This window comes from Colossoma macropomum, unplaced genomic scaffold, assembly GCF_904425465.1.
Source record: "Colossoma macropomum unplaced genomic scaffold, Colossoma_macropomum, whole genome shotgun sequence".
Lineage (NCBI taxonomy): Eukaryota > Metazoa > Chordata > Actinopteri > Characiformes > Serrasalmidae > Colossoma > Colossoma macropomum.
In genome coordinates, this window is record NW_023494785.1 from 14,103,458 (window position 1) to 14,122,907 (window position 19,450).

At 39.1% G+C, this 19,450-nt stretch overlaps 1 protein-coding gene across 7 annotated transcripts in view; it reads left to right on the forward strand.

The window, feature by feature from the left end:
• Positions 1–19,158, forward strand: part of LOC118816707 (transcriptional repressor p66-beta-like) — a 33,806-nt gene extending 14,648 nt beyond the window's left edge. For 6 of the 7 annotated variants that reach the window (XM_036583255.1, XM_036583267.1, XM_036583275.1 and 3 more), the window contains 10 exons: positions 6,363–6,737; positions 8,522–8,648; positions 9,560–9,691; positions 11,537–11,668; positions 12,953–13,123; positions 14,928–15,264; positions 16,017–16,219; positions 16,367–16,477; positions 16,718–16,931; positions 17,648–19,158. In XM_036583255.1, the coding sequence (XP_036439148.1) occupies positions 6,364–6,737; positions 8,522–8,648; positions 9,560–9,691; positions 11,537–11,668; positions 12,953–13,123; positions 14,928–15,264; positions 16,017–16,219; positions 16,367–16,477; positions 16,718–16,931; positions 17,648–17,781 (1,935 nt within the window). In that variant the 5' untranslated portion in view covers position 6,363 and the 3' untranslated portion in view covers positions 17,782–19,158. Of the gene's footprint in view, positions 1–884; positions 2,266–6,362; positions 6,738–8,521; positions 8,649–9,559; positions 9,692–11,536; positions 11,669–12,952; positions 13,124–14,927; positions 15,265–16,016; positions 16,220–16,366; positions 16,478–16,717; positions 16,932–17,647 lie in introns of those variants that run through there. The other variant, XM_036583246.1, reaches the window with a different exon arrangement.
• Positions 19,159–19,450: the final 292 nt, after the last annotated feature.

Genomic DNA, 19,450 nt, shown 5'->3' on the forward strand with positions numbered 1-19,450 from the left:
CATGAATCAGATGTGTGTCTGATCTAGGACTACAAACAAAAGTCAAAAGATCACATTTGCATGTCCACATAACTCTGGAAAAATCAGTCTATGTCACATCAAGGCAGAAAATCAGATTTGTGCCACTGAAGTCTGGTAATGTGGGCGAGCAAAATGTAATATTACAATTCACAAGATATTATTATGATGCATGATAAGTATCATGATATCTATTTTTTCTCACATTTAGTATATTGGAATAGACACTATACAACAGCAAAACAGTAGTGTTGTGAGAAATTGTCCTATTCCGTCACAGTAAGCTTTTCTGAGCATACTGCGTATATCATCAGTACTTAAAGAGCACTTATCAACTGCACACTTCATTACAAAGAGAGCATAATGAGTTCTGTTTAACTGGAATTAGTGCAGCAATTTATGAGAAATATTGAATAAAAACGTTTTTACTGTTACAACTAATCAAATCTCATTTAATTTAATATAAATGTAATATCTCTGCATGTCATTTATGAAATTGTCTTAAGGTATCATGATGTCATTTCAGGGCATCACTAGCAGACAAATAACAATTCCTGGTCAAACCTGAAAACTGCAAAAAAAGCTGACAGTAAACAGTTTATATAAAATAAAGTTACTAAAATTATTACAGTATGTATGTATGTTATAGTTTGTACCACAAAATAAAGTGTCCTCAATACCAGATAACTTGTTCATCCAGGGTAATGAATTCCTTTATGCTCCATTATGAATTCTGTTGTCACTGTTTGTGATTTTTTTATTTATTTTTTTTTTTTACAGATTGTACCGTTAACTTTTTTTAATGACAGTGGGAAAGTATTTGACATAAGTCACATCTGACCGCTCTCTGATCCATTTGATAAGGTTATTATTGGTGCCGATACTGATCTAGTACATCAGGTTTGTGCATTATTACAAATTACATACACATAACACATTATAGGTGTTACTCATTCAGATGTCTTGGGTATGATAATACCTTGATGGTGAAATTGGTATAAAATGAGTCCTGATCTGCTGTAAGTGATGGACTGTGGCTGTGTACATAGGAGTGTGTTTGTGTGTCTGATCTTGTCATTTACCATCCCTCCATCTTAGCACCTCCTTTTCTTCGCAGTGCCAGAGCTGCTGGAGGCGTGTGAGGACTATGTTGACTGGCTGAGCGCCCAGAGCTGTGTGTGTGCACGCGCATGTGTGCATGCAGTTGATGCAGTTGTGTGTGTGTGTGTGTGTGTGTGTGTGTGTGTGTGTGTGGCAGGAAAGTAGTAACCTGATTGGCTAAAAAAAAGTGAGAGTGTGCGTTGATTTGGGTATGAGCTAAGCAATGAATGCATATTTCAAAAGAAGAAGAGGAAGAGGAGGGACCGTTTGGAGTGGGTTTCTGAGGATGGATGCATCATGCATGTACACTGAAGGCAGCTCTGATTGGTTACTTTTGATGTGAATTGGTTCTTCCTTTTATCCTGTATCTTAGAGGACATTCTTTTAAACTGGTTCCATAGAACTCTATGTACCAGCAGTGCATCTACCATTTAAAATGAAAGTTCAGCAAGAAATTCAGTTTGGTCTAGAGCTGGGTAGTGTTAAAAATATTTGTGCTAAAACTGATACTTTGATTTTGATTTATATACTAATTCCTTAATGATAGATAATGATTTTTGATATTTTCCTTTCATTTACATCAGAAGTAGGAGTGGCTTAAACAAGAAATACACCCCAGAAGTTGTGCACTATTCTGCAGTTGGTGTAATGACCATATTAGGAGCTCTGGATCTAAGCAGATTTTCTATATGAGGCAAAATGAATGGTGTTTTTGAAAATAGCCACTTTCAAATCCTGTGATTGGGGGAAAAGTTTCAAAGCCGATACATTTTGTGTGTTATGGAAAATAAAATATGACAAATATTACAAACAGTTGAGAGAAAAATAATTATTAAATAGGCTAATATAAATTGATTTAGTTGAAAATGTTGTTGACACTGTGCTATATTGTTTACATTTGTATAACCTTTGTGAAATTACAGGTAAAATTATTTCATTATTCAAAGAGGATGACGAAAGGAAATGAAGGAAAAATCAGTAAATTGGACTGAGTGGAAAATGAGTGATGGAAAGTGACATTTTGTCTAACACACTTAATCACCGTTGGGCCACCCAGAAAACACTGAGCAAAAAGCCAGTGGGCCGCCAGCTTTGCCATCAGTGGGCCAACACTGGCCTGTTATCCTCCTGCTATCTGAAAAACAGGTAACACACCTGCACACTCAAGTGACAGCGCATGAAGATCTACTCCAGCTACTTAAACTGTAGTCTACTACTGCCAGAGAAACTTAGCTACTGGACTTGACAGAGTCCCCTGTTTTGTGCCAGTCTTATGATGTCAATTTAGAGCATAGCAGTGTTAGCTTGCTTATAGACATATTCATATATCAGCTCTTTAACCACCTTGCAGTTCAGGGTATCCAGTGAAGTCCATGCTGACTACAGAATCACAACACAACTTTAGAGGTCTCTGAGTGTGAGGTGCTAAGTATGTACTGACTATAACAATTCTGGAATAAAGTGCTCATATTAATTGCATCCTTACAGAATGTCACTTTGACAGCCAGTCAGCATTTTATATTTTGGAACAAGCCTTTTGATACCGAGTCCTAGTTTTGCCCTTTTCCCAAATACGGTGTATCTGCCAAGACACTTTTAGTGCTTTAAATTTGCTTCTTTAGATTTGCACTAGTCACAACGATGTCGCATTGGTAAAAAATGTAGTAGTAGGAGTCATCTTAAGACCTGAACTGTCCATTTTTATAGTATGTTTTGTTTTTTTATAGTATGTACATTTTATAGTCATACACTGAAACCACATACAGTCTGAGTTTACTTAACAGCTCTACACAGTTTGAAGCAAGTGCTCAGTGATTTAGGAATACAGATTGCACAGTGCTAATTAATTACTGGGGCATATGCTTCCATTACTTAACTATATTAACCTTGTAGCTCCAGTGCAAAACCGGAGATGCAAACTTCAGACACCAAACATGTCCTGTTATATCGGGTACATTCAGAGTAAGAAGAAAATGTATCAAATTTGATTATTTTAACCAAACAATTCCTTTATTCCTGTCTCAGAATCTGTAGATCAGTATGCAGTCCTCCATTGGTAAAACACTGCCTCTGTAAGCACTCCAGTTCTCACTGCATGAAAGCTCAAGTGAAAGAGATACCAGAAAAGTTCACATGTGGTCATGTGTTATAGATATGAGAGATTTTGCTCCACAGGGAGTTTCGCTACAATTTGAATTATTCATCCATCCAACCATTTTTATCTTTCTGTCCATCGTCTCATCCTTCTATCCTTATGTCTGTTCTTCCTTCAAAGTGAGGTGGCACTGTCATGTCCAGAGACATTCTTTGATTTGTGACCTGGTTGTAGAATAGCCTGTATTACTGGGCATTCAGCTCAGTGTGGTTTCAGAACCAGAGTGTAGCAGCAGTCAGGACACTAGATTAGCGCTCCAGCAGTGAGAAGGAGTTTATTGATTAGGTCAGTGACTTCACTGTCCCCAGATTCTCGAAACCAGCTTATAGAAAACAAACAGTTTTTGGGATACAGTTTCAAATGTGTAACCAGTAGAGGAAGGTTTTGTTTGTTGCTCCAGATAATCTCTGTGTTAAAACATGTATGTTGTATGATTAAAGGTTTTTTTAATTGTCTAAAATAGATCATTTAATAATCATTGGAAAACATCTGGATTAAAAGACTTAAACCTAGATTGCACTTTAACTGTAAGCTTTCATTTCACTTTGTATGTTATTGAATACTTTGTTGCACATTTTAAGGCATTGAAACAAAACATGTTTTTATCCTCTTAAACTCCAAGAACTGCTGGTGGTTCCAGACCTGCTTTGCTCACCCCTATAACTTGGCCAGTTTGCATTGTTCTCCTTGTAATTACTGAATAATAATCCTTAGGATGTATTGACAGTGGCAGTTTGAGGCTAAACGTACATCATATTTTTCCCTACACCTGCCTTGCTGTTGAATAACTAGTGTGTTGCATGACAGATGCATGTGTGGTATGTTCAGTGAAACAACGCTTGGACTTGATGAAGATGCACTAGGTACATGATACAAACAATGTGTAGAAATATGTAGTTTTAGCTATAATTTACTCATCAAAATAAATAAGTAAATATATAAATAAAGAAGGAAATAAAGCAATTAATCAAACTGACAGAATCTTAGTTGACCGATAACCCCACAACTGATTACACAAAAAGGGGAAGCCTAGTGCTAATTATATGGTATTTATTTAAGAATAAACATTGTAATATCCACAGTACACATTCTGTTCCATCAAATAGGGATGTCAGTGTTGTCTAGTATTTGTTAGCTCTATTTTGTGCATTTTAGCAGCAACCATAAAGTGCAATTCCCACCTGTTTTGAGGTCCTTCAGTCCTTTTTACTCAGTATTGAAGATTGAGTGTTTTGAAGTATTTGTATATGATTTACAAAACTGGAAGTGAACTGGATTTTTGTCTTTACAAAATGGACATACCAAACCAGGGTATAGTCAGGGTCCGGTAGTGAGCAGAGTTGGGCAAAATATTTTGAAAAAGTAGTGATAACTGATTACTGAAAACACTGGCCTGAATGTATTCAGGAACACATTCCATTATAACACATAAAAACGAATGTATTGAGAATTCATTTAAAATGCATATAAAATATTTAGTTAAAGTACATGGTAAAAGCCTTTTTTCCACTTAATTCGCACTATTCCTGTTCCTGTTTGGCAGTTTTCTTTATTTAAGTTTAGAGAATTAAAAATTCTCAACATTTTTTTTTCTCTCTCATTGCCTGCTTCAGTTCACTACTGCTCCCATAATCCTCATGAGTCCAGTACAACACCAATGCTTAGCTCATCACTTGCAAACATGTCCACTTCTGAGGAGATTGTTAATGTGATCTTTCCTCAGAAGAGCTCAGTAACGCTGATATTAATAACTGGCTCATCACATCGATTTATCAGTCTTCTCAGGCTTTAGCAGGAACTTCAGTGTTTGTAAAGAAGCCGTTAATTGAGGTCCTCTTTAGAGTCTGTCTAACAAGCATATTTGCTACACACCGTGCGCTGATTTTAAAAGAGCTTTTTTATTAAATTTTATTTTTTTAGTGGATAAGTATTCTAAAAGTGTTCTCCTAAAATATAAACGATAACTGTATTCTGAATACTGACTTTACAAAATGTAACTTGGCTGAATACAGATACTTAATTTCTGTATTCTGAATATGTATTCTCAATATTTGTGTTCCCTTAAATCCCAACCCTGGTGGTGGGGAATAAGGGGACGTGTCATCAGTAACAAATGTGAGCGCACTGGTGTAGACAGACTCAAGGGGGTTCAGAGTAGACATGGCAGCTTCTGTCACAATACCAGTAGCAGACAGAAGGAATGACTGTTGAGACTTTAATTCTGCTGTCTGAGGTAGCTTTGCTTCTGCAGACAAATCTAAGCTAAATTATCAGCTTCCCTGTTCATTCTCCCGTGAATTTCAAATGATCCTTCATCAGTCCAGATAGTGGGAAATTTGATAGTGGGGACATGATCAATAAGAGAAATTTTCCATGGAAAATAAAACGTAGAACTATTACAACTATCCTATCTGGTGAGGCAATGAGGTTATGAAATGCAATATGTATGTAATTATATGTTAGTATAATTGTTTTTTAAACAGAAAAAACACATTAATGTATGCTATACATAGAGTTCATACACAAATTCAATTTATCACCTATCAACTATTTCTTAGGCAATGTACGTTTAATAAAATATAATATAAATTTTCTCTAGGGAACCAAAAATAAGTAGATACATGAGGGGTATTTCTGGTTCTTAACAATTCATGGGGCAAGTTCATGAGATAAGAAAATGATCTAAAAAAAAAAACCTCCACTTTAAGCTGAGATTTGTTTGTTTACATTGTTATTGTTTGTGAAGAATTAAATAAAAGTCTTACCTCTTGATGAGAAAAAATTATTTAATTATCCCAGGAGCGAGAAGGTATTACTGTGAAGAATTTGCACTGTATACCACATATTTTCTGCAATATAAAACCCACTTTGCTAATACACAGTGTGTCTCAAAGGAGTGATGAAACAAGCTATATTCTGGAATCTATTAAATTTCCACAAAGCTGCCTCTAATTTAATTTGTGACAGGTTAGCATGCTTTTATAGGAGACAGAAATGAAATGATAGGTCTTAAATCAATTAAAAAAATCACACTTTGTTTTTGGCAGTAGGAAAAGTTTTTAACTGCTGTGTGTGTGTTCTCATCCAGGATGGATCGCATGAGTGAGGAGGCACTGCGGCTGAATCTGCTGAAGCGGGGCTTGGAGCCGGCGGAGGAGCGCAGCCGGGTTCAGGATGATGTTCTGCCCAAGAGGCTGAAGGTGGAGGGCCATGAGGCCATGGAGCGGCTGAAGATGTTGGCTCTGCTGAAGCGTAAGGACCTGGGCGGTTTGGAGGGCAGTTCGGGGGCGCTGGCAGACCTGCGAGGTGCGGGGGGCAGCAGCCATGTGACGCTGGGATATGCCGCCTATGAGGAGAAGCTGAATGGCAGCCTGAGAGCACCGGCCATGGCTCACTCTCTGATGGGCCGCAGTGGCAAGGAGAACGTTAATGATGAGCCCGTGGACATGAGTGCCAAGAGGAGGTGAGAGAGAGAGAGACTGATCTTGTGTAGCCACACACATACAGAGTAGGCATGCACTGTTATAACTTTGGGGGCCAGTAATGATGACCAATAGTTGACCAATACCTTGTTGTGGCCAGTACCAACATCAATACTAAACCGTTTTATTTCTCTGCTTTTGGCAGTTTAAAACAAGTTCACTTTATAACCCAGATGGGCATAAAACACATCCTACATATTACATCTACAGAAACTTGTACACCCCCTTCCAAATCCATAGACATTAATAAGGAGTTGGTCCCCCCTTTGCTGCTATAACAGCTTCCACTCTTCTGGGACGCTTTCTACAAGATTTTGGAGTGTGTCTGTGGGAATTTGTGCCCATTTATCAAGAAGAGCATTTGTAAGGTCAGACACTGATGTTGGATGAGAGGGCCTGGCTCACAATCTCTGTTTTTAGTTTATCTCAAAGGTGTCTGATGGGGTTGAGGTCAGGGCTCTATGCAGGCCAGTCAGGTTCTTCCACACCAAACTCACCCAGCCATGCCTTTATGGACCTTCCTTTGTGCACTGGGGTTCAGTCATGCTGGAACAGAAAACGGTCTTCCCCAAACAAAGTTAGAAGCATACAATTGCCCAAAATGTCTTATGCTGAAGTATTAAGATTTCCCTTCACTGGAACTAAGGGGTCTAGGCCAACCCCTGAAAAACAACCCCATAGCATTATCCCTCCTCCACCAAACTTTACACTTGTCACAATGCAGTCAGGCAGATAACGTTCTCTTGGCATTCACCAAACCCAAACTCGTCCATCAGACTGCCAGATAGAGAAGCGTGATACGCCACACCACAGAATACGTTTCCACTGCTCCAGAGTCCAGTGGTGGTGTGCTTAACACCTCTCCATCTGACGCTTGGCATTGTGCATTTTGATCTTAGGCTTGTGTGTAGCTGCTCGGCCATGGAAACCCATTTCATGAAGCTCCTAAAACGCAATTCTTTTGCTAATGTTGCTTCCAGAGGTCATTTGGAACTCTTAAGTAAGTGATTCAACAGAGAATAGGCACTGTGCGCTTCAGCACTCAGCGGCCCCACTGAGTTTGCGTGGTCTACCGCTTCGAGGCTAAGCTGTTGTCCCTCTTAGGTGCTTCCATTTCACAATAATAGCACTTACAGTTGACAGGGGCAGATCTAGTAGGACAGACGTTTCACAAACTGACTTATGGCAGAGGCGGTGTTGTATGACAGTGCCATGTATAAAATCATTGAGCTCATCAGTTTGACCCATTGTACTGCCAGTGTTTGTCTGTCGAGACTGCAAGGCTATTTGCTGAATTTTATCCACCTGGGGGGGAAAATATATATATATATATATATGTCGTTTATAGTTATACTGCCTAAAATCTTCAGCTTGCGTAAAATGCAAAAAAGAGGTGGGTACATACTTACATGTTTTGGTCTTGCCCCATGATTGTCTCTTTTTGGAATAGTATTAAAATAAAGCTTGAAAGGATATTCAGTTGTACCATAGAAACTGACCCCTGCTTTTTTATACTAGGTATAGATAAGGATAATGTTAATCTTACACCTTGTCAAATCCAGCTCACTCATTGCTTGTAAGTGTTTTGGTTTGTTTGTTTGTTTAAATCCTGTTGTCATGTCATGTCATAACTGTCATGCGATGTTTTATGTTTAGTAATTACCTAGAAACCGTTGTTGCCAAAAAAGTATGTGAATGTGTCTATAGTGTCTATAGTTTTGACAGTGGCAGACTGTTGACCTTCACATCATATTTATGATGACAGTGTTGTGGATAAAGACCGTCACACTCCCTCACCTGACGTCATTGTCCTGTCTGACAATGAGGCATCCAGCCCTAAAGGAGCCGGCAGAGAGGAAAGAGTGAAGCCTGTAAACCTGGACATGTTCAAGGTAAAGAGGCAGCAGAAGGAAAGTCTGTATTTAGATGTAGCACCGCATTTCTCATCTTTGAGTGTTGGGTACGTTTGTCCGTTACAATTACTACTGAAGTTAAGATTGTTAGGACTATAGTACATGTGCGATATATTATTTTATACAACAAGTTTGTTTTGACAACATTATTTCCACAATAAGTGTATCATTCCGCTGAGCACTGGTTCCTAAGTAACAACTCACTTTATGCTGTAGCTAAATATCACTAAGTTTCTACATTTTTTAGCACATACAAAACAGAAAATAAATATATATTAGATAACTTCCAACCTGCAGCCCAGTTGGTCTACATTAAATTCTGAACCTGTCGTTGATCCTAAGCAAACTTTTCAGTTAGTTGTTCTGTGACGGCAGAACAGCTAAACAAACTTGCATTAGCCCCAGTACAATTACTGTTGAGTGCAACTGAGTACAATTCAGCAAACAAGATGGGCTGTAAAGTGCTTTACAGACTGACTGGAGTATTCAGGTTGATGTGGCAAATATTTAAAAAGTTGAGCAGAACCTTGTATTGTGATGGTTTTATGGGTTTATCCGTAACGCAAAAGGCTACTACTTTTTTCTTGAGGTGTGTTATCATGATAACATCATGGCTGTGATGATTTATAGTACTTGCCTTTGGTGCCTGCAACCACACAATGCAAGAACACACACTCTCGTGTACTTTTGCTTAAATAACACATAGGTATTTGCGTAAATGCATTACGTTGTTATAGCATAGGTATTTATTATACGTAATATAATACCCCATTTATCCCATGTTATATTATGTTCCATAACATAATACATTTGACATACTGTATATATGTATTATTTGATCAATGTCCTTCCATTGTATCAAAACGTGTGTGTTTGTGTGTGTGTTTCAGGGTAAGAGTGTAGCTGAGCGTCAGAGGGTGATTAAGGCTTTGAGAGAGGAGCTGAGGCTGGAGGAGGCTCGCCTGGTTCTGCTAAAGAAACTCAGACAATCTCAACTACAGAAGGAGAATCTCTCCCACAAGGTTACTCTCTTTCTCTTTTTCTGTCTCTCCCTCTGTCTTTTATTTGCAATAGTTCACAAGTCTCGCCTATTAAGTCTCGGAACATTTTTTATTCAAGCAATTCCGCATTCTTTATTTTTAGAAGCTCAAGAATGTGGGACGTGTAGGTTTGGTTATTTAGAGTTTCCCCAATTTGGAGAAACAGCATGTGCATATGCTTAAATAAAGTATAGCAATGTAGTGTTATGGTTATTACACATGTCTCTACTCAAACTAAGTGATAAAATAGTGGACCCTGTCCCACTCAAACTCCCCATGTTTATGGCATGTATAAACAATATAACCTGTTCAAGGTTTGTCATATAAAACTTTCTATTAATGCAACATGAAATAATTCTGGGTGGTCATTCTCAGTTCTGGAAAGCCTTTGTGCTTCATATTACCACTGAAACACAAAGGCTTCCCAGAACTGACTGATGAGTGTGAATTTTAGGGTGCTTTTTCCTGCGTTCCTAGTTTAAATGATTAAATATTAAACCATTTCATAACCATGATAAATGCGTCATGATTAAAAGAAAAGCTCTCTGGACTTTAATCCATCCAAGCCTATATTTTATATAATTAGGGATACACTGGACCGATCCCCATTTTATCCTACATATTGTACTAATGCTTATTACTGCTTTGGGAAAATACGTTCTTTCTGTTGCTATTTCAAGCAATTAAGTGTGATATAAAACATTTTTCAAACAGAAATAATACTGCACCTGTCTAGCCCTGTGCTATACTGCTGAACATGCATGTAGAACTTGTTTATATTTGTTAAACTATATTAAACCTGTTTCTTTAGTTAATGTGAGGTGGTGCTATCAGCATTTATCCCTTGCTTATATAAACTTTCAAACCATGTTGGGGCTCAGCTGAACCTCTTTAGTAATCTGCCTGGTGAGGTTGTGAATGTAACAGTGGTGCCTGTGGAGGCTTAGTCAGTAATTTTGGTACAAAAGCTTCAAAGCGCTTGTTTCTAATCCTGAGTGCAAGTCATTTAAATTTGGAGATAACACAGCAAATTCGTGTAGGTGTGCGTTTCTAAAAACAGCCTGAAACCTGTCAGAATCAGTAACTGGAATGTAGCAGTGAACGTGCACTACAGGCCAAAACTTTGAATTTTAATTTTGTAAAAATAAACAGGGTTCTTTTTCATATCTGCAGCAATAATCTACAACTAACTGATTCTTCAGTTGTTTAGCTCACTGTGATTCTTTAGCAGAGTTTTACTGCAGCTCTAATCAAATCTACCTGCTTCTCACATTGTGAAGGCTTGATTAACTGAATCAGAGGACTTCAATTAGGAATTTAAGTCATTTCAAACTGGTCATTGTAAGAGACTGTTAACAGAACACTTTTTTTGTTTTGACTGTTTAACAAGGATTGTAAAGGCTTTTCCCGTATAATCACTTGAAACTAATTGAATATTCTCGGAAAGCTTTTTTGGTCTAAGTAGATCAGTCAGTAAACATGTTATGTTTTGTTGGTTGCTGGTAAATTGACTAATTCTAATAAATTTTTCAAAACATTATTGCCTGTTTCCACACTTTTGCCTTCTTGTGTCTACATGACAGTCTCTCTCTCTCTCTCTCTCTCTCTCTCTCTCTCTCTCTCTCTCGCTCTCTCTCGCTCTCTCTCTCTCTGTCTCTCTTTCTGTCTGTCTCTCTTTCTGTCTGTCTGTCTGTCTCTCACTCTCTCTCACTCTCTCTCTCTCTCTCTCTCTCTCTCTCTCTCTCTCTCTCTCTCTCTCTCTTTTTCTCTTTCTGTCTGTCTGTCTTTCTCTCTCTCTCCCTCTCTCCTGCCCCCTCTCTCCACCAGGTGTCTGTAGTCCAGAGCAGTTCATCCTCTGTGCACCCTTCAGCCCACAGCTCCCATGTCAGCAGCAAGCTGCCCACTGGAGCGAGTCACAGACATCATAGCACGGACCCCCAGCACCTCCGTGCTGCACAGGTCAGGAGCGCACATGCACACACACACACGCACACACACAGCAAAAACTTGCACTCACAAACCTGTAGGGCTTTCTGTGCTATATAACACAAACCCACTGGCCACTTATAGACTGTAGTCCATGTGTTGCCCTGCACAGGTGTTTTTTTTGCCATCATCAAGCCCTTAATCAGTGGTCAGTTTCAGTAATATTGGGTCAGTGCTCAGCTGTGGTCAGAAACGTACCAGTGATCAGTGGGGTAGGGGTGACAAATTATGGACAGATACACCTATAGGGCAGGGTACAACCTAACACATTTTGGTTTTGCTGAATGTGCGTGTTTTTCTTAAATTATGTAATTGTTTAATTATTTTTATTAATTATTTTTATTTAAAAAGTGCACCTCTCTAAACTCTAAACTTCTGTGAACAGTTCAGTGAAAACGGCCAAGTGCAAACGATAGTTAATCCTGCCGAAGGGGAAGTTGTAACAGATCGAGGGGTGGTCAGGACTGGTTGTAACTGGTTAATTGATGCAGAAGCAGTTAACCCGATACATTTCTATGTTGTTTCAACCAGATGAGCTTTTCTAAATACACAAACCTAAATATGTAGAAATATATGCATCAAAGTAAATATGATCAGCTTTGTTAAACTTTGCAAAGTAAAAGCTCTAATATAATAAAAATTTGTAAAATATAGTTTGTTTAAATTATATGAATAAAGTAAATAAAGTGTGCACAAACATACTTTCAAAAATAACTATTTTGCATTTATGTTAAATGGATATGTAGATATGATTGTTTTGCATGGATTACTTAATTCTAGCGCTGTATGAATGCCATGAACACCACCGTCTGGAAGCTGTACTAGGTAACAGGCACGAAGAGGGTGCTTAAAGTGAAAGAGGTGTGAAATCTGTAAGTTGTACTCGCATCTCAGTAAGTAATAACAAGAAAAATGGGAAAAAAAAGTTGTTTTCATGGTGCAGTAAAGTCTTCATCTTGAATCTCAGCAACAGCACATTCTGTTTTAATCTGTTTAACTAAATAAAAAGTCCATGTTACATTTTACCCCAGTGCTGAGCTCTCCTTTACAGTGGCCCTATAAGAGAGCTGGATTTGAGGCTGTAAGTACAGGCAGCCTTTTCTAATCAGGTGACTAAGAAATGAGTCTCTGAGACATTAACAGAAATGCACAGTGCATGACTGCCATCTTGTGGCTGCATGTAAAACTGCAGTCTTAAATCACCAACGTGTAGCAGGATTATACGGTAGTGTTTGTGTGATGATTTGCTCTCCTCAGGGTCAGAGTGTGATCCGGTCTGCAGCCACCGCCTCTGTGCCCCAGATGATGATGTCACAGCGTGTGGTTGCTCCAAGCCCAGGGCAGCTGCAGGGCCACAGAGTGCAGCCCAAACCCAGCAGCATAAGCACTCCCACAGCCAACATCAGCGGTGCTGTCGGCTACCAGCAGGTACGGTGCATGTGTGTGTGTGTATGAGAGAGTGTATGCGTGTGCGCTTGTGTTTTAAAGGGCCCTATACCAAAGAATACTGAATTTTCCTTGTTTTTAAAAATAAAACAGTTTCATGCACTGCAAAACCTTCTTAAAGTATCATTTACTCTCCAGCCCATATATGAAAGCCAAGCTGCAGAAACAGTCTGTTTGTCACAACTAGGGCTGCAATTGCTATTTCTATAATTGTTTAATCTGTCTACTAGTTTTCGAATAATCATCTTATAATTATGTTCAAGTTTAAGTTGATGCATTTAAATAATAGCACAAAAAAGATTTAAAAAATGAATCATTACAGATATAAAAATAAATGGCTTTTGTTTATATTTATTTCTCAGTTAAAATTCATGTACTTCTGTATGAAATGTTAAGTGGCAAATGTAAGATAATAAGTTGCTGAAACAGAAAGATGGTTGGAAAAAATACAAAAACATGTAACTTTATATAACTTCCTCATTTATCAGTTACTGGCTGTTATTTTTTTTCAGCTTAACACATTTTCTGTTTTCTCAGTTCTAGCACACATTTTATCATTAATTTCCCAGTTTTGTCACCGTTTACATGATTCTGTGTTGGTCTTAAATGCTGACATCTTATACATCACTGGCTAAGGGTTTCTACATTAAACAGTATTATGTTTATGGCTGGCATAAACTGGCACATTGCTAATTTTATGACTGTATATTTTACAGATTCTAAGTTTTAACATATACAACTTCATCGTCCTGAGACCACAACCCCTGTACTGATTTATTGTCCTTGGACTGGACAGAGTTAGTCTGGAGCCTTAGCTTTTTAATTATTAAATATGTACTATGACATTAATTTTACTACGCTGTACTTAAGATCACTGAAATATTCCTCTCTTTCTGAGACGTTCTGTTTTGACATGTAGCCTAAAGTTACTTTCCTGATCTGACATTTTCTTCTTAGGCTAGTTAGTTAAAGCACTTTCCCAATATCACAGAGAGCAGAAAACATGTCGGGACTCAGGTACTTCTTTTGTTTGTGCATCGTTGTCATGCTGCTATGAAACCCTTCTTCCAATTCTGCATATCATGCATTCCATTGTGTTGTGACTTTTGTGGGCTTTGTTGAGCTGGTCTCCTGTGGTTGCTGCCTTTGTTTAAATTTCTGTCTGCACCACAAACTATTTCTTCTTATGATAGAACAAAATGACTGAAATTGACACACATTAATTGGCATGTATAAAAATTATAGGGCACTTTTTCCAGTAACTGACATATCTCTTATGGTAAAAATGCATTCTTTTTAGAGGTCAATGCAAATATGGCAATTTTATTTACCATCCAACACCACCAGCGAATGATGTAAAACAGTGTCTCAGACATTAGGCAGTGACTTCCTAACCGTTTAATGTAATAACTTTCTGTTATGTTACTTTCAGAGGCATTAGACTCTTTGGACATCTGGTTCCTATCGCAATCACTTAATTTGACTTTTTACGTTTTGATGATTTAATTTAGCAGAAATTGAGAAAATCAGTGGAATTCCCCTTTAAAGACACAGTAATCAAAAACTTTTAATTGAGAAATAAAGAAAGGTGACAAATAAATGACCAGAAAATGCAGACTGTGAGCCCTTTAAGGAGTGTGTGAGGGTTACTATACAACCCTATTAGTGTGTGTTACACTGTTCCAGTCTTTTTTTTTTTTCTTTTCACACGATTCCAACAGCTGTTCACAAGACATTTTGCACTTCAAACTCTAGTTAACACATTTAATGTGTGTGTGCTTTACAGGCGTCTAGTCAGCAGGTGTCTGTGGCCCAGCGCTCCAGCTCCTCCTCCATCTACATGAACCTGGCGCACATGCCGGCGGTGGGCGTATCTGGGATGGCGAGCGCCGTGGGGTCATCCTCGCTGGCCAGTGCTAGCTCCACATCTCTTCAGGACGTGGCCAGCAGTCAGGCTGCAGCCAAACTGGCCCTTCGCAAACAGCTGGAGAAAACACTGCTCGAGATCCCACCACCCAAACCACCAGCGCCACTCCTCCACTTCCTTCCCTCAGCTGCCAACTCTGAGTTCATCTACCTGCTGGGCCTGGAGGAGGTTGTACAGTGTGTCCTCGACAGCCAGGGTGAGGGTTATAATTGTAGGATAATTGAAATGGCCCAAATGCATAAGGTGTCATTGGGCGTTTTCATGTCTAAAAGTCAGGACCACGGTCTGAACCAAGGTTAATGTTTTCATTACATTGTATATATTTGATCTGGTTAGTTTGGCTTCACGTTGCAGTTTAGCGAGTGCGCTAAAGAACTTTGCATGACAAACCCATGTCCTGTCATCATCATCTACGTGGGCTGCGTCTCCCGATACTTCACAATGATTGGTTTGTAGAGGAGCGTGCACCTGACATTGGCGTGTTAGTTCGGTTGGTAGCGTGAACAGATTTAATACTGTTGCCGTTGTTTCTGTATCTTTAGATGGCATTGTTCTCCCGTCTTGTCGGATCCTCTCTCTTATCCTCTCCGAAAATAAGAGAGAAATTTCAGCAATTTGTGTGTTTCTCAAGTTGACATTTGACATTTTGTGCTACTGCATATTATTTTTATCACCTCTTTTGGTCAGACCAAATTTTTGTTCTTTGGTCCAGACCATGGTCCAAGGCACCTTTCACCTTCCTTTGATTTTTGTTTTTGGACAAAGTGCACCTATATAGTAAGTGGCACTAATAAAACGAACAATGAGCGTAGAAACAAGGAGGTGGTCATAATGTTATGCCTAATCGGTGTATAGGTCATGTGTAGTATGTTAATGTAGTTTAAAAAGGTAATTTTATTAAATATTTTTAATATGTTATAACAAATGTGTGTCTGTTCGTGTGTGTAGGTAAGCTGCGTGGGTCACTGGGTCATTTGGAGCCCTTTGTTTGTGCTCAGTGTAAGACTGACTTCACCCCTCACTGGAAGCAGGAGAAGGGTGGGCGCATCCTCTGTGAGACATGCATGACATCCAATCAGAAGAGGGCTTTAAAAGCTGAGCACACCAACAGGCTGAAGAATGCCTTTGTGAAAGCTCTGCAGCAAGAGCAGGTAATGATAAAGCCCTGATCAGCTACAGCTCATTACTACATACTATACAAAGGCCTACTGTAAGAGATGCTTTAAAAACAAGGTTTTGATCCAACTGCAGTGATGAAGCATATGTTTGTTGTGGGTGTGTTTGTGTGTGTTTGATAGGAGATTGAGCAGCGGTTGCAGCAGCAAGCTGCGCTGTCCACCAGTCCCACAGTGTCTGCAGCCAGTGTGAGCAAAGCTGAGTCCATGATCAGGCACCACACCATCAGACAGGTAGATACACGCAAACTAAAGCAGACATTTAGCTTTAAAGAAATCGTACATAAATAATCACATATATAAGACCATGTTTGAGGAATATTATTTGTCAAAGCTCAGATTATCTATTTTTTCCATTGTTATCTAGCCCGGATTATGCTTATTGATAAAACTCGGCATTGTAAAATCAGGTGCACCTAATCTATGTATTTTTTGAATAAGAAGGATCTTTTTTCTGTGTGTGTTGCCGCGCAGGCGTCCCAGTCACAGGCTGCTCAGTCCCAGGTGTCTCTGCAGCGCAGTGCAAACTCTGCAGGCTCCGGGTCAGCACGGGGTGTGCTGTCCAACTTTGCCCAGGCCTCCCAGCTCGCTCTGCCCACTGCTATTATGGGCATGACCAGCAAACACTGCTCGAGCTCCAGCAGCCGGGCACAGCACGACAGCCGACATCAGCTATACAGCATCCCTGGTATGTGTGCATGCGTGTGTGTGTGTGTGTGTGTGTGTGTGTGTGTGTGTGTGTGTGTGTGTGTGTTTGCACGTCAGTATGTTGTGCATCGTCACATTGGACAGTGTCTGCACAAGAGACTAAGCAGTACAACTCAATCCCTTGTAATTAGATGAAATAATACGCTGCTGAATCTCAGACTTGCTTGTTGTCCTTTGCATGATCTTTGTTGCTGAGTTAAATGAGCTTAATAAGTGAAATCATGTGTTTACCTGCTGACAGAAATACAATTTAAAAGCAAATGTTTTAGCTTAATGTAAAATTATACCTGTATGTTAATCAGCTGCCAAAACTAAACTTATTTTGTAGAATTTAATAGCACTTAATTGTTAGAGTTGATTACTCAAAGTTTTGCCTGACTTTGTGTCAAATAATCTCTCTTTCTTTCTCTCTCTCTCTCTCTCTCTCTCTCTCTCTCTCTACCTCCCAACCTCCCTTTCTTCTGTCTAACTGTCTGTCTCTTCTCTCTATATATCTGTCACTCTGTCTGTCTATCTGTCTTCTTTCTTTTCCTCTCTGTCTACCCCATGCCTCTGTTCCACCTTCTTTTTTTTTTCCTCTGCCCTTTTTCCTCTCTCTTTTGCTCTCTGTCTCTACTTTTATGTATCTGTCTATTTCTGTCTATCTCTCTCTCTATCTCTCTATCTATCTATCTATCTATCTATCTATCTCTGTAGGAGTGAACATTGCATACCTGAGTCCAGGCACTGTTGGAGGTCATAAGTCGAGTTTAGCAGATAGACAGCGCGAGTACCTGCTGGACATGATCCCCCCTCGTTCTATATCTCAGTCCATTACTGGACAGAAATAAACAAGTTTTACCCTCACGCCTAACCCCAACACACATACAAATGCACTCAAACATTCTCTCTCCCTCCCTCTCTCTCTTTCTTTCTCTGTCTGTCTTTCACTCACTCTCTCTCTCTCTCTCTCTTTCTCTTCTCTCTCTCTCTCTCTCTCTCTCTCTCTCTCTCTCTCTCTCTCTCTCTCTCTCTCTCTCTCTCTCTCACACACATGCACACACAGACACACTCCTCTGTCCCCTGTTGCATGCAGTGCCTGTCAGTCTGCTTAACCAGCTAATCTTTCTGTGTAACACAATCAGTGACTGTAAGTGCTGAGACTCCAGTCACTCTCCGCAAGTATGCAAACTCTCCTCAACACTGCTTTCCCCTTTTGGTCTCCTCCACACCACCACCACTCCACATGTGGACGTGTTTTGTACATTCTTGCGCTTTTCAGTTCGGACGTGTTTTTGATTTCAGCATTGCTGTTCTGAATGTGTGTGTGTGTGTGAGTGTGGTGGTCATGTGCAAAGAGAGAGGGAGGGAATCCCTGGGCTTTGTGCATTGAGACTTTTGTAAATCTGAATTGAATGAATTTAAATGGATCATCGTTTTTTTTTCCTGAAAGCAAATATCAGTGTTTTTAAGGGGATGAAATTTAAATGAAGAAGCCTTATTATATCACTTTACATGGAGAGCTTTTGGTTTCATGGCTACTTTTAGCTGACTCTGCAATACCTATTCACCATTTCCTAAAGACTGGATGGCTTTTTGTAAATGTTCTGGTCTGTGAAGGTTCTCGTGGAAACAGCTTGCAGCATCTTTTTAGGGCTCTTTCAGTTTCTGCGTTTTTTTATTATTATTTTTTTTCTTCTTTTTCTTTTTCAACCAGCATGGATAAGCCGGGTCTGTGAGACCTCTGAGCTGCCACACAGTAACTCCTCATCCTCTCGTCACACACATGCACGCACTTTACGTAAGATCATTTGGTCGTGTATCGTTCATTTTACAGTGATCTCTAAAATTAATCAGTCACGTTTCTCATCAGATTAAATGAAGTTGATGACGGTCCATCTTTGATGTTAAATAATATCTAAGTGAAATCACTTTTGGATGGTAAGTATTTTGAATTTTAAAGGTGCTGTTTGTCAGATTTTCCTCTCTTCATTGTATACTTGACTGAACAGAGGAATTTCTCATGCACTGCCCCTTTAAGAGACCAGTGCAATATTGAGAGACACAGGGAAGACGTTGATTTTATTTATTTGATTGAAATTCACACTTTGCTTTGCCCGTGCACCATGGTGGACAAATACTCATTTCCAATTTCTCTCTTATAAAGATTCTTCTCTTATTTTCTTTTGTTAAATATGTACATTGTAGTATGTTACCAAGAAAACTTGTGTTTTAATCTGCCATGTGCCCCAAGGTACATTTGTTGACTGAAGAAGAAATTGAAAAAAACAAAAAAAGATTCGTATCTGTAAAGCTGATTTTTAAAAAATTTCTTACAAAATACCTGTAAAAAACAACTGCTAGAAATTTAAGTCATTTTTGTCAGTAATGCCCCCTGTATCTTTACTGGTCAAGGTTTTATGAATATTCAGCTTATAACAAGTATTAAAAATACTTATTTGCATGGAAGACATTGTTAATAATGTATTGTAAATATGCCTCTTCAGCCTCTGGGGCTCA